Below are 12,928 nucleotides of genomic sequence, written 5' to 3'. Positions count from 1 at the left end.
CGTTACCGCAGCTCGTTACCGCAGCTCGTTACATCAGCTCGTTACATCAGCTCGTTACATCAGTTCATTACATCAGCTCGCTACCGCAGCTCGTTACCGCAGCTCGTTACATCAGCTCGTTACCGCAGCTCGTTACATCAGCTCGTTACCGCAGCTCATTACTGTGTCTGTAGATACTCACACTTTGCGAGCTCGGTGTCTGCAGACGAGCAGAGCGGTGACCCCCACCATCATGATGATGAGGAACAGCCCAGCACTGACGCCCTCGATCACGCCGCCCAGAGGTTCTGCAGGAGACAAACAGTCAGATAACATCTGCTTTTTCTTCCCTCCTACCAGCTGACTGCTGTTAGCATGAACGCTAGTGTTTGACAGACAGAGCCTTCCTCCTGTTTTGTCCTCACCGGCCTCGGTGACCACAGGGAGGGACAGGTATGTGTCGGTGTACAGAGGGTAGGACATGGTGAAGTCGCTTCTCTCCTCGTCAAACAGCTGAGTGAAAGCTCGAACACTGAGTCTGAGGGACACAAGCAAACAGCACACACCAGCTTCAGTTCATCTACTGAACTCAGCGATTCTACGACAATAAACACCTGCAGGATTCTATGCTGATGATACTTTTTACTCTTCATATTTACTCATATGATGTTATTGAGTACATTAAGTTCTGTATTTTCTATCTGCTACTTGTGTTTACTTTGTGAGGACAACATCTGTCACATCTGTCACTACAGGAGAGGGAGCCTCCTCAGGTTTCTGTTGGGGAGAATCAAAGGTAAAGACAAAGAGTCTCGTTCTCACTGACTTTAAGCACAGCTGTTTTTTACAAACTGTTGTAACTGACAAAAATAACTTTGATGATGTTGCAGTTAAAATTCTTTGGAAATAAACTGGGACAATAAACTGGATTTTAGTTCTGAGTGAGAACTCCCTCTGCTCAGTACCTGTAGGCAGTTTTAGGTTTCAGTGGTCCATCACAGAACTGGTTCAGGTCTCTGCTGGTCTCTGGATCTGTGTTTCTGTGGTCGCAGGTCCCTCCAAGTGACTCCATCCCCGTCCCCACGTTGATCTCAAAGCTGTGGGGCCCCTCGCTGCAGTTACTGTGGAAGTATCTGGTTTGGTAGGACTTGATGGAGCTGTTGGACTTATAGTCCAGGTAGGAGGGCAGAGGGTGCTGCTGGTCCGGCTGCACATTGTCAACACCTCCAGAAATGAAAGACAGGGGAAAGCAGTCAGAGTCCAGTTTCCTTAAATACTGCAACATGTTCTTCAGTAACTCTAAGTTCTTTACATTTAAATTTCTATAAATATTGAGACAATGTAGTTTTTACACAAAATAATCTCACTGATTGTGTTGCACCTCAGAGGGTGGAGCCAGGAAGAGAAAAGCTGTTTTCATAGACAGACTCGGTTAACTGTAACTTTGGTTAAAATATTAACAAAGAAAATATGAAATATTAATGTCATCACTTGTTTTCCATTATTATTAATATTTGTGAAATCAGCAGGTTTGTTTAGCTCCAGCCATAATCCTGCAGGTAAGAAAGGTGCAGGTACGGGTGTTGGAGGATTAAATGACCACTGACTGTGTATGTTAATGTTGGAAGATGAATTTAAAATCAGTGCATGTGAAGGTGTTTGCTCAATCTGGCTCCGCCTGCTGAGATTGAACCAACCAATCAGATATGATTATGGTGCGCTGTCAGGGTGTCGGTACCTTCGGACTCGGTCACCACCACAGTGAAGAACCTGACGGCTCCATTGACGTCACTGAACCAGCTGCAGTTGAACCTGAAGATGATGGAGGACTTGGTAACCACAGCGGCCTTATCACTGACCCGGGTACTGAGGGGGGGGACAGGAGGACCTGGGGGAGTCATGACAGGGCGCTTTAGAAATCTTCATTTGACACTCGATTTGATAAAAAGTAAGTCCTGGTCTAAACCTGAGCAATTCATAAAGCCTGATGCTGGACCCTGGTCTTTATGCCCCGCCCCCCTTACGGTCAATCATGGTGACCACGTCGTCCTGAGCCGCGTCGCTGGTCGTCTGGTCTGAGATCACCTTCACAGAGACCGTGTAGCGTTTGTGGGGCTCCAACTGGGTGATGACGTAGGTGGTGGCATTTCCGCTGGTGCGTCTGGAGTAAACCAGCGTCTGGGAGTCCTGGAGGAGACACTCGACGGTGTAGGAGTCGTAGTCGGCCACCGGAGGCCCCCACGAGCAGGAGATGGAGTTGGAGCTCTGAGGGCGACAGTGGAGGCCATGGACTCGCCCCGGCTCTTCAGCATGAGACGACGACAGCAGTGTGAGTGTGACATTAACACAGGGATTTACGAAGACCATGAACGCATCATCAGCAGATTAAATACCAACAGTTAAGAGAGGTGAACTGAGGTGAAGCGAGGTGAACTGAGGGGAACTGAGGTGAACTGAAGTGAACTGAGGTGAACTGAACTGAGGTGACCTGAAGTGAACTGAAGTGAACTGAAATGAACTGAAGTGAACTGAGGTGAACTGAACTGAAGTGAACTAAGATGAAATGCAGTGAACTGAAGTGAAGTGAACTCAAGTGAATTGAGGTGAACTCAACTGAAGTGAACTGAGGTGAACTGAATGAACTGAGGTGAACTGAAGTGAAATGAGGTGTAATGCAGCGAAATGAAGTGAACTGAAATGAGCTGAAGTGAACTGAGGCGAACTTCAGTGAACTGAGGCGAACTTCAGTGAACTGAAATGAAGTGAAGTGAACTGAAGTGAATTGAGGTGAACTGAACTGAGGTGAACTGCAGTAAACTCAAGTGCACTGAGGTGAACTGAGGTGACCTGAAGTGAACTGAGGTGAACTGAACTGAAGTGAACTGAGATGAAATGCAGTGAACTCAAGTGAACTGAAATGAAGTGAACTCAAGTGAATTGAGGTGAACTGAACTGAAGTGAACTGATGTGAACTGAGGTGAACTGAAGTGAACTGAGGGGAACTGAGGTGAACTGAGGTGTAATGCAGCGAAATGAAGTGAACTGAGGTGAACTGAATGAACTGAGGTGAACTGAAGTGAAATGAGGTGTAATGCAGCGAAATGAAGTGAACTGAAATGAGCTGAAGTGAACTGAGGCGAACTTCAGTGAACTGAGGCGAACTTCAGTGAACTGAAATGAAGTGAAGTGAACTGAAGTGAATTGAGGTGAACTGAACTGAGGTGAACTGCAGTAAACTCAAGTGCACTGAGGTGAACTGAGGTGACCTGAAGTGAACTGAGGTGAACTGAACTGAAGTGAACTGAGATGAAATGCAGTGAACTCAAGTGAACTGAAATGAAGTGAACTCAAGTGAATTGAGGTGAACTGAACTGAAGTGAACTGAGGTGAACTGCAGTAAACTCAAGTCAACTGAAATGAAGTGAAGTGAACTGAGGTGAAATGCAGTGAACTCAAGTCAACTGAAATGAAGTGAAGTGAACTGAGGTGAACTGAGGTGAAATGCAGTGAACTCAAGTGAACTGAAATGAAGTGAAGTGAACTCAAATGAATTGAGGTGAACTGAACTGAGGTGAAATGCAGTGAACTCAAGTGAAGTGAACTCAAGTGAATTGAGATGAACTCAAGTGAAGTGCACTGAGGTGAATGCAGTGAACTCAAGTGAACTGAAATTAAGTGAAGTGAACTGAGGTAAAGTGAAGTGAACTGAGGTGAACTGCAGTGAACTCAAGTGAACTGAAATGAAGTGAAGTGAACTCAGGTGAACTGAAGTGAACTCAGGTGAACTGAACTGAAGTGAATTGAGGTAAAGTGAAGTAAACTGAGGTGAAATTAAGTGAAGTAAAGTGAAATGAGGTGAAGTGAAGTGAAGTGAACTGCTGCCACCTACTGGTTCGGATGCTGCTGTGGATGGCTGTGCTGTACGTGGGTGTGGCCCCGGCCTCCATGTCCCCGCTGACGGTTCGGAGGCTGAAGGTGTAGAGTCGTCCAGGGAACATCCCAGCCAGGATGCGGCTGCCGGATGTCCGGCTGTGATACGGGTTGATGACGGACAGGCGGTCTACAGGAGTCCACTGCAGGTCGAAGCTGTCATAGTCGGAGCTCACAGGACCACTCCATGTGATCTCCAGGGAGGTGTTGGTGACCCCCCTGAACAGGAAGGAGGTTGGAGGTCTGGGAGCTTTTGGGGAGGAGGGTTGTGAATGTTTGTGTGATGTAGTTGTTCATGACAAAGTAAAACCAAATCCTAGCTCCACGTGTCAAACTCTGATTGATCATTTTATTCATTGATTGATTATCTAAATCAATTAGATGTCGATCAACATCTAATTGATAATAATAATGATCAATCTCACCGGTCCGGCCCAGGGTGATGGCTCTGTTGCTGAGCTCTCCGCTCAGACTCAGGACCTCAGCTCGGTATAGTCGACCCGGGACCAGGTCTGAGAAGACGAACTCAAAGGCCTCTGAGTCCAGCTGCTGCTCGGCCTGTTTGGAGTCGTCAGGTTTGTAGAGAGACAACATGAAACCACTGACATCACCGAGGCCACGCCCCCAGGTCACGCACAGAGACTCAGATTGGTTTCCACTGTTAGCCCTCAGAGAGATCACGGCTGCTGGGACTAAGGAGGAGGAGGAGACATGGTCCCAATGACCATTGATCCATGATCAGTGAATGAAATATCTGTAAGATCATGACTCATCCTTAATCATATCAACTGTTCACTCCCCCCTCACCTGTCCTGGCCAAGATGGAGGTCTGGTTGGTCTGGTCTCCGCTGTGGGTCAGGATGACCATCCTGTAGAGGGCACCAGGTCTGAGACCCTGGAAGGAGACTTGCTGACTGCTGGACTGGGCTTGCTGTCTCTCCTGCAGCGATTCATCACTTTTATACAAGAAGATCTCGTAGAGCTCGAACTCGCCCTCTGGTGGAGACCAGAGGAAGGACAGGCTATTGGTGGTGTTGATCTTCACGGCCAGGTCGGTGACAGCTGCAGGGCCTGATGGGAAGAAGACCGACTATATTTAGTCTGTACATGTTCAATATGTATCAGTGCAGCAGACACTTCAGACTGATCCAGGTTCAGGGCTCAGACCTCAAGAATACATCCACATAAGACCAGAGACTAAAACCACATAAAACCAGGGACTAAAACCACATAAGACCAAAGACTAAATCCACATAACACCAGGGACTAAAACCACACAACACCATGGACCAGAGACCAATGTTCTCTAAAGACTTTCTGGAAATATTTAAACATTATTCATGAAACACTCTTTTTGTCTTTTTTTCTCTTTTTCTTTTTCTTTTTTTTATCTTTATGTCTTTTTGTCTTTCTGACTTTTTGTCATTTTGTCTTTTTGTCTTTTTGTCTTTTTGCATGAAATGTTTTAATTTCTTTTCTTGAATTAAATATAAGAAACCTTTTTGGTCAAAGAATTTTGACTTTGCTCTTAAACCCTTTTTTGTCGGAACCTTCCAATTTTATTCAAAGTATTTTTTTACATCATTTTCCATTTCATAATAATTTTTCTAAGAAATTACTTTTTTTGTGTAAAAATGACAACTTTTTATGATTTTTTTTACATTAAAACTTTATTATCTGAAACCTTCCATCTTTTTTCTTGACAAATAGTCAAAAAAAAATGTTTTTTTTTTTTTAAATGATCTCTTCATTCTATAAAGATTTAATCTTTTTTCTCTGAATCTTTTCCTTAAAAATGGATTTTATTCTTTAACATTCAGACTCCAAACCTTCCTGATGCTATAGAACCATTCCACCTTGTTTGAGTTAGAAACAGGAAGTCTTACGTGTCCGAGCCTCTGCGTTGACCCCCGGGCTGTGGACCCCCCCGCTGGTGGTCTGGACTAGGACTCGGTACTTCTTTCCCGGGGTGAGGCCGTCGAATCTGTAGCTGGTGTGTCCAGAGAGCTGGGAGGAGTTTGTCACCAGACCACCTCTGCTGTCCAGAACCTGCAGGACGTACCCGTCAGCCACACCCAGAGCTTCCTGCCAGCTCACCTGGAGGCTGCAGGTGGTGTGAAGGTTCTCCACCTGGACCCCCGTCACTGCTGAGGGGACTGGACACAGGATGGGAGGGTGGCTATTAGGTAGGGATTGTTGGAGGTTATGGTGGAAAAAGAAACGAAAAGAAAAACTGGGTCTGGAGATGGAGTGGCCACTAGATGTCAGCAGAGAAAGAGAGTCTTCTTCGTCTTCTCTTTAACTCACATGACCATGAATACACTCCTGAACCTTTACTGTGAAAAACAGCAGCAGGAGGAAACAGCTCCAGACTCAGGAATCTGAGTGTTTTCAACACTGAAGAGATTATTAGTTATTGATCAGCTGATAGAAAACTGTTACACTGAAAGTTGGTATCATCAAGTACCAACTTTAGTACAACATACACTGTACAAGTGTGTGTACAGGTGAGTGTACAGGTGAGTGTACAGGTGTGTGTATAGGTGTGTGTAAAAGTGTGTGTACAAGTGTGTGTACAGATTTGTGTACAGGTGTGTGTACAGGTGTGTGTACAGGTGAGCGTACAGGTGTGTTTACAGGTGTGTGTACAGATTTGTGTACAGGTGTGTGTACAGGTGTGTGTACAGGTGAGCGTACAGGTGTGTTTACAGGTGTGTGTACAGATTTGTGTACAGGTGTGTGTACAGGTGTGTGTACAGGTGAGCGTACAGGTGTGTTTACAGGTGTGTGTACAGGTGGGTGTACAGGTGTGTGTACAGGTGTGTGTACAGATTTGTGTACAGGTGTGTGCTCTGACCTGTGCGTCCTGAGGCAGTGTTGTTGTTGACCAGCTCTCCGCTCACAGACTGGACGGTCACAGTGTACACCTGTCCGGGCTGCAGGGATCCGAACGTCACCTCGTTCTGGTGTTTGAGGACGCGGCGGACATCCAGCTGTCTGCTCTGTCTGAACAGAAACACAGAGAACCCGTCCACGTCTCCCTGACCCGGAGTCCAGCTCACCTTCAGACTGCTGCTATCTCCACTGTTACTGACATGGATGTTCTTCACTCTGCTGGGAACTGAAGACACAGAGTCTCACCTGGTTTATATTTACAGAGTCTTTCCTCTCAGAGACTAATAATCTATTATTGGAGCTGCTTCAGATACATAAAGAAATCAAAGACCTGAGGCTGGAACTGGACTGTTCATTTATTTATTTATTCATCTACCTGTCTTCTAACATTACATTACATTATAGATCCTGTGCTTGCTTAATATTATACCTTCATGTCCTCCTGGCTTTTATTTTGACTGTTTTACACTGCACTTCCTCTTCCTGTCTGTTCATAATTGGACCATTTTTTAAATTAGATTTTCTGGCAGAAAACAAACAGGTCACATGATTTTATTTTTCATTTTTGGTTTCAAATTAAAAATCAAACAAATTATAAAAGGAATCACAGTTTTTCCATTTTGGTTTTGAAACAAATCCCATACTCACAGGTTTGTTGTTTTAAATTACAAATGAGTCATGGATTATCTGATGATACCCAGACCCTGATAGCTGTTGTGAGATGTAACAGTCCCTCCCCCCTCCTGACCTGTGCGGCCCTCTATAAACTGGGCTCTCTGGTTGGGGCCGCTGAAGGTTGAAACCAGGATCTTGTAGAGGCGTCCAGGTGTGAGCGAGGACAGCACACACTCCCCAACGCCACTGCCCAGAGTGATGGGAGGGAACACCTTCATGTCGTTGAACAACAGCTGCACCTCGTAGTGATCCACGTCACCCAGAGCGGCGGACCATGTCACCCTCAGGTCCTCGGTCCCCTGCCTGGCCAGGACCAGGAACCGGACCGCTGATGGGACTACAGGAACAGGAAGGGGTGGAGTCAGTGTGTCTGATTTAATCATGTGAATAAACACTCTGGAAACATCAGGACAGCTGTGGATGCAGGTTTTTCTGACAGTTGCAAAATAATGATGTCAGACTCATGGTGAACAGGAAGTAAAAGTCCAGGCTTCACACTCACACATCGGAAAACAGACTGATCAGAAATCAATAAAGAATTAGAGCAATAACAGAATCAATAATGGCACTGGTATCAATAAAATCTGATCACTTTCCATCGTCCCAACTGACCACACACCATTTACAGTGACTCTTTGGAGCTCTCCTGATCTGGTTCAGGTCCAGCAGGTCTGTGTAGATACCATGTTAATCAGCCATTCAGTTATTGGCTGATCTCCTAAAGGTCAGAGCAGGTCAAAGTTTCATGGAGGAGCCACCTCCTGACTTTAGACTAAACTTTTTACCCCAGTAAAAGGCAGGTAGGTCAGAGGTCAGAGGTCACTCACGGGTCCTGCCGTGGGTGGAGGCGCTGGCTTCATATTTCCCGCTCTGCGTGTTCACCAGCACCGTGTAGAGTCTTCCTGGCACCAGGCCGTTAAACACACACTCGTTTTGCGTCTTCAGCACTGTCTGGTTCTGCAGGAACATGTTGTTGTGTTTGATGAACACCTGGTACAGGTCAAAGTCTCCAGCAGCGTGACGCCAGTAGACCTTCAGGTAGTCATCCCGGGCAGCGTGGGTCGCTGTCGGGTTGTGGACCTTTGACGGCTCTGAGAGAGGACAGCGGGTAAGAAGACTATAACTAGCCGTCATGACGAGGGAAAACAACATGAACTTTCATATTTATATGTAATTTTAGACTCTGATTGAAGTTTCAAATCCCACATAAGGAACGTAACCATGACCGCTTTCTTCCTCCTAAGAAATGTATCCAGAGTGCGTCTGTTTTTAACTTAACAAAGCTGATGAGAAGCTCATTCATTCTTTGTCTTCAAGCAGACTGGAAACTGTGACACTCTTTTTACTGGTATTCCGAAAAAAGTCAATTGAGAAACTTCAGCTGATTCAGAAATGTCCCTAATGTCCCCAAAATAAACCTGGGGAAGCTCTTCACCCACTGTGACCTCAACTGTGGAATAACACTTCCAAGAAAAATGAGAGGAATGGACTGAGTGGATGTTTCTAAACAACTGAAAACACACCTGTTCAATTTAGCGTTTAATTACCTCAGAGGTTCTTTTTAATGTTTTTGATTTGAACGTTTTCCCAGTTTTTTAATGATTTCCTGTTTTAACTCCTGCTGTGTAAATAAAGTTCAATCATTATTATTATCATTACATCATTACATGTTTAGTCAGCTGTTGTTTCCAGACTCAGTGATGAAGTTTGACCCTCAGTGGCACCTGTCCGACACCACAAAAACAGTCAAGTAAGTGATGGACTTACGTGTTCTCTCCTGGATGAAGGTGTGGTTGTGGTAGCTGCCGCTGCGGGATGTGATGGAGATGTTGTAGAGGCGTCCGGACACCAAGGAGTTAAAGACACACTCTGGACTGGACTTAGAAACAGCCAGAGTGTGAACCGTCTTCTCCCGGTCGCTCAGAGTCACCAGGTAACTGTCCACCTCACCTGCAGCCGGACGCCACGACACACTGAGGAAGTCCATACGACCGTTGTTACTGACTGTCACCTCGCCCACGGCTGCAGGGACTGATGGAAGAAGGTCAGAGACGCAGGTAGAAACAACCATCAGTAATATCACACCCTTTGATCTTATTATATCGTGACTCAAACAAGTCCTCATGTGTCCACTGTCTCTGAAACATTCCTCCACATGTTCTCCAGCAGCAGAAAAGTGTTTAAATTTAATGATGAAGTTTGTCCTCGTCCTGACAGGAAGTCTCTGAAAGGTTTTTCTATTGTTGTTGTCGACACTTCCTGAAAATTCCTGACAAATTCCTGCTTTTCAATAATATCCTGCTTTTAGTTGAACACACACACACACACACACACACACACACTGAGGATGAGTGTATCTATTGTCTCACATTTAAAAACAGACTCATGTTGTAACATCACTGAGTTCACGTCATTAACTCTGTGACTCTGCAGTCTGACTTCTGACCTCTGACCTCTGCAGAACATGAGGAATCAGATTTCTCTTACCGGTGCGTCCCTCTGCCACCACCTGTCTGGAGGTGTGTCCGGCTCTGACCGTGGTTAACACCACCCTGTACAGAGCTCCGGCTCTCAGGGCGTGGAAGCCGACACTGATGGCGTTGGCCTCCACACTTTCGTTCTTGATGACGCTGCTGTCGTGGACCAGTAAGACCTCGTACGAGTCCAGATCCCCAGAGGCTCGGCGCCACTGAGCCCGCAGACTGTCAGTGGTGCCGAGGTTAGAAACCTGCAGCATGCCGACCTGAGCCGGACCTGAGAGGACGGACACAGACAGAGAGACCATCATCAGACAGGCTGAACTGTGGGACTGACACAGGACCAGGACCAGGAACAGGACCAGGACCAACAGGTCACCACAGCAGGAACAGGATTTATGTCAGAATTGATTAGTGTGTTAAAAACTAAACCCTCTCTAAGAAGGAAGCAAAGTCCTACATCAGAGTATCATCTACCTCATGTGAAAACCATCAGTTTGTGCTTAAATTTAAGATACTGACTTTTTCATTTATGAATTCTTTTTTGAATATATTTTTTTACTGTACCACTTTCGGTTTGTATTTTTGTTTAAGTTTAGAACCCCTGTTTATTATGTTGCGCTACGCTAACAGTTAGCTAACTGTCACCGACAGACCAGATCATGGAGCAGAGATCAAACCTCCGACACAACCGACACAACAGGGAAGCGTTTAGTGTTTTAATGGTGATGTCATCACCACAACTGAGACTTCTGGTGCGTTTGACGACATCTGGTCAGGCCATTGTTCATATGTGTTGGATAATTCTGATGCTACATAAACAGCTACACCTGTTGCTATGCAGTGTGTGAGGTGCATGGTTAATCGATAATCAATACTCTGTCTATAATCAATAGCTGAGTGGTTAGAGAACAGTGAACAGTGAATCCCCAGTTGAATCCCGGGCGGACTTTTTTCCTGTCTCTCTTCACAGTCCTATCCTGGACTGGTTCTGAGACCAACACGTGGTGCTGATGGTCTGGACTGGTTCTACGTACTGGTCCACGCCATCACAGAGGCAGAGCTGCTCAGGTTCCCGCTGTTGGTTGTCACGGTGATGGCGTAGTGGCGTCCTGAGGTGAGGACGTTGAAGGTGCAGTCTCTGGACTCTGAGGGGAGGAGCCTCTGAGCCACCACAGTGTCGGTGTCCGCAGGTCTGAGGAACGCTGTGAAGCCCTCCCACTCGCCGTCTGGGTGACTCCACAGGACGCTCACAGAGGAGTCATCGGCGTGACGGACGAGCAGCTGCTGCACAGGGCGAGGAGCTGGGGGGGAGGGGGGGGGGTTCAGAGCTGATCAACATTAGTACAACAAGCCACCTGTGAACCAGGTGTTCATCTCTCCACACCTGACACTTTCCATCTGTCCACCAGATTATTATTATTATTATTATTATTATTATTATTATCAACAATGAGTTAATGGACACATGCTAGGAAATAATTCTATCTATCTATCTATCTATCTATCTATCTATCTTTGGATGTCCATTAGTTTCATTAGTTCAGCACCTGCTCCACCTTCTCAGGTGATGCTAACAGGTGATGCTAACACTTTAATTATCTGTTAGAGGCTAATGCTAATGATTAAATGAAATAGAGAAAGAGTCATTAAGTACCTGCTCCTTATATTCACTTTCTAGAAAAAAACAGGAAGTGATGTCGTAGGTGAGTGACATCACACTGACTGCAGCAGATTGTGAAACTAAACCGGAAATCAATGAATCAATAAGATGATCAGTGATTGATCAATATCAAACTCAGTGGGTCTCTAAACATTCCTGGTAGAAACACGTAGTGTGAACATGAACTGACCAAGTCGTCCATGGCAGTACGCTGTGTTCCCCAGAATGCCGCTGTTCACCGTGACCTCTGCGGTGTAGCGGCGTCCCGGCACCAGGCCGAGCCTGAGGGCGGAGAAGGACAGCTGTCTGCTCAGTCTGTCCACAGTCCGATTCACCAGGACTGCTGAGTCCGTCCTCAGCAGGATGCCGTAGTTCTCCCAGTCACCTGTGGGCTGCGTCCAGCTGAGCCTCAGGGTCACGCCATCAGCAAGAGGAGACAAGGAGAGAGCCGCCACCCGGTCAGGCACTGGGGGGGGGCAGAAACTTTATTTATACAGCACTTACAACACAGAGGGAAATACAACATCATCATCAGCATAGTCATTTTAGTCATCGTCGTCCTAATTGTCATCATAGTTGTGGTTTTCATCATAATCGTTGTAGTCGTCATTATAATTGCCATTTTCATCATAATCATTATGGTTGTAGTCATCGTTGTCGTTGTCGTCACAACATGATTTCACATTGACCTGAAAACCTGACACTAGACCTGCACCCCCTCCCTGGTGGTGGCTGGTGGGGGTGTATACCTGAGAGGAAAATCTACAGACAATACTCAGGGCTGAAGGTGCTGACTCACCTGTCCTCCCGCTGGTCCTGGTCTCTGTACTCTGTCCTCCAGCTGTGGTCCGGACTGACAGCTGGTAGCTGCGACCGGGGGCCAGACCCTCAAAGACCACCTGGGTGACATTGGGAGGCAGGACATGTTGCTGCAGGGTCGATCCGAGAGCCGACAGGGTGACCAGGTACCGGTCCACGCCCCCCTCAGGTGAGGCCCAGGAGGCCAGCAGACTGTGTGAGCTGCCATTGTTGTCCAGCCTCAGCCCTGAGAGCTCTGCTGGGACTGAGAGAGGAACCACCGGCGTTTACTCTCCTCAAGACTCATATCTGATATTTACATTAAATTAGCAGCGGCAGTGAAATGATGAGGCTGTTACTATGGCAACGACTTTTCACCTGTTGAGCCAGTGAAACAACATGAGTTAAACCATAGTCACAGTTGTGTTTAATCTCAGCTGAGAGTCTATGCTCCGTCTGACTCACTGGTTTCTGGGTGGGGGAGGTGTTAGCTGTGGTGAGAGGAAGGGGT

General features: G+C 46.4%; 1 protein-coding gene across 1 annotated transcript in view; it reads right to left on the bottom strand.

Annotated features, from left to right (window-relative positions):
* The window catches only part of ptprbl (protein tyrosine phosphatase receptor type B, like), a 30,031-nt gene that overhangs the window by 4,909 nt on the left and 12,194 nt on the right, over nt 1–12,928 (bottom strand). The window contains exons 11-27 of the mRNA XM_087172712.1: nt 12,419–12,682; nt 11,810–12,085; nt 10,994–11,260; nt 9,967–10,233; nt 9,247–9,510; nt 8,307–8,570; nt 7,553–7,816; nt 6,767–7,030; nt 5,796–6,065; nt 4,717–4,980; nt 4,335–4,601; nt 3,869–4,159; nt 2,004–2,282; nt 1,718–1,867; nt 945–1,203; nt 405–517; nt 182–287 (exon numbers count right to left, since the gene is read on the bottom strand). Coding sequence (XP_087028838.1) covers nt 182–287; nt 405–517; nt 945–1,203; nt 1,718–1,867; nt 2,004–2,282; nt 3,869–4,159; nt 4,335–4,601; nt 4,717–4,980; nt 5,796–6,065; nt 6,767–7,030; nt 7,553–7,816; nt 8,307–8,570; nt 9,247–9,510; nt 9,967–10,233; nt 10,994–11,260; nt 11,810–12,085; nt 12,419–12,682 — 4,129 coding nt within the window. The remainder of the gene's footprint in view (nt 1–181; nt 288–404; nt 518–944; nt 1,204–1,717; nt 1,868–2,003; nt 2,283–3,868; nt 4,160–4,334; nt 4,602–4,716; nt 4,981–5,795; nt 6,066–6,766; nt 7,031–7,552; nt 7,817–8,306; nt 8,571–9,246; nt 9,511–9,966; nt 10,234–10,993; nt 11,261–11,809; nt 12,086–12,418; nt 12,683–12,928) is intronic.

The sequence above is a fragment of the Seriola lalandi genome, unplaced genomic scaffold, assembly GCF_002814215.2.
Source record: "Seriola lalandi dorsalis isolate HSWRI2012SDOR001 ecotype SW California unplaced genomic scaffold, Sedor1 jcf7180002053666, whole genome shotgun sequence".
Classification (NCBI taxonomy): Eukaryota; Metazoa; Chordata; class Actinopteri; order Carangiformes; family Carangidae; genus Seriola; species Seriola lalandi.
This window is presented reverse-complemented; position numbering and strand designations above follow the sequence as displayed.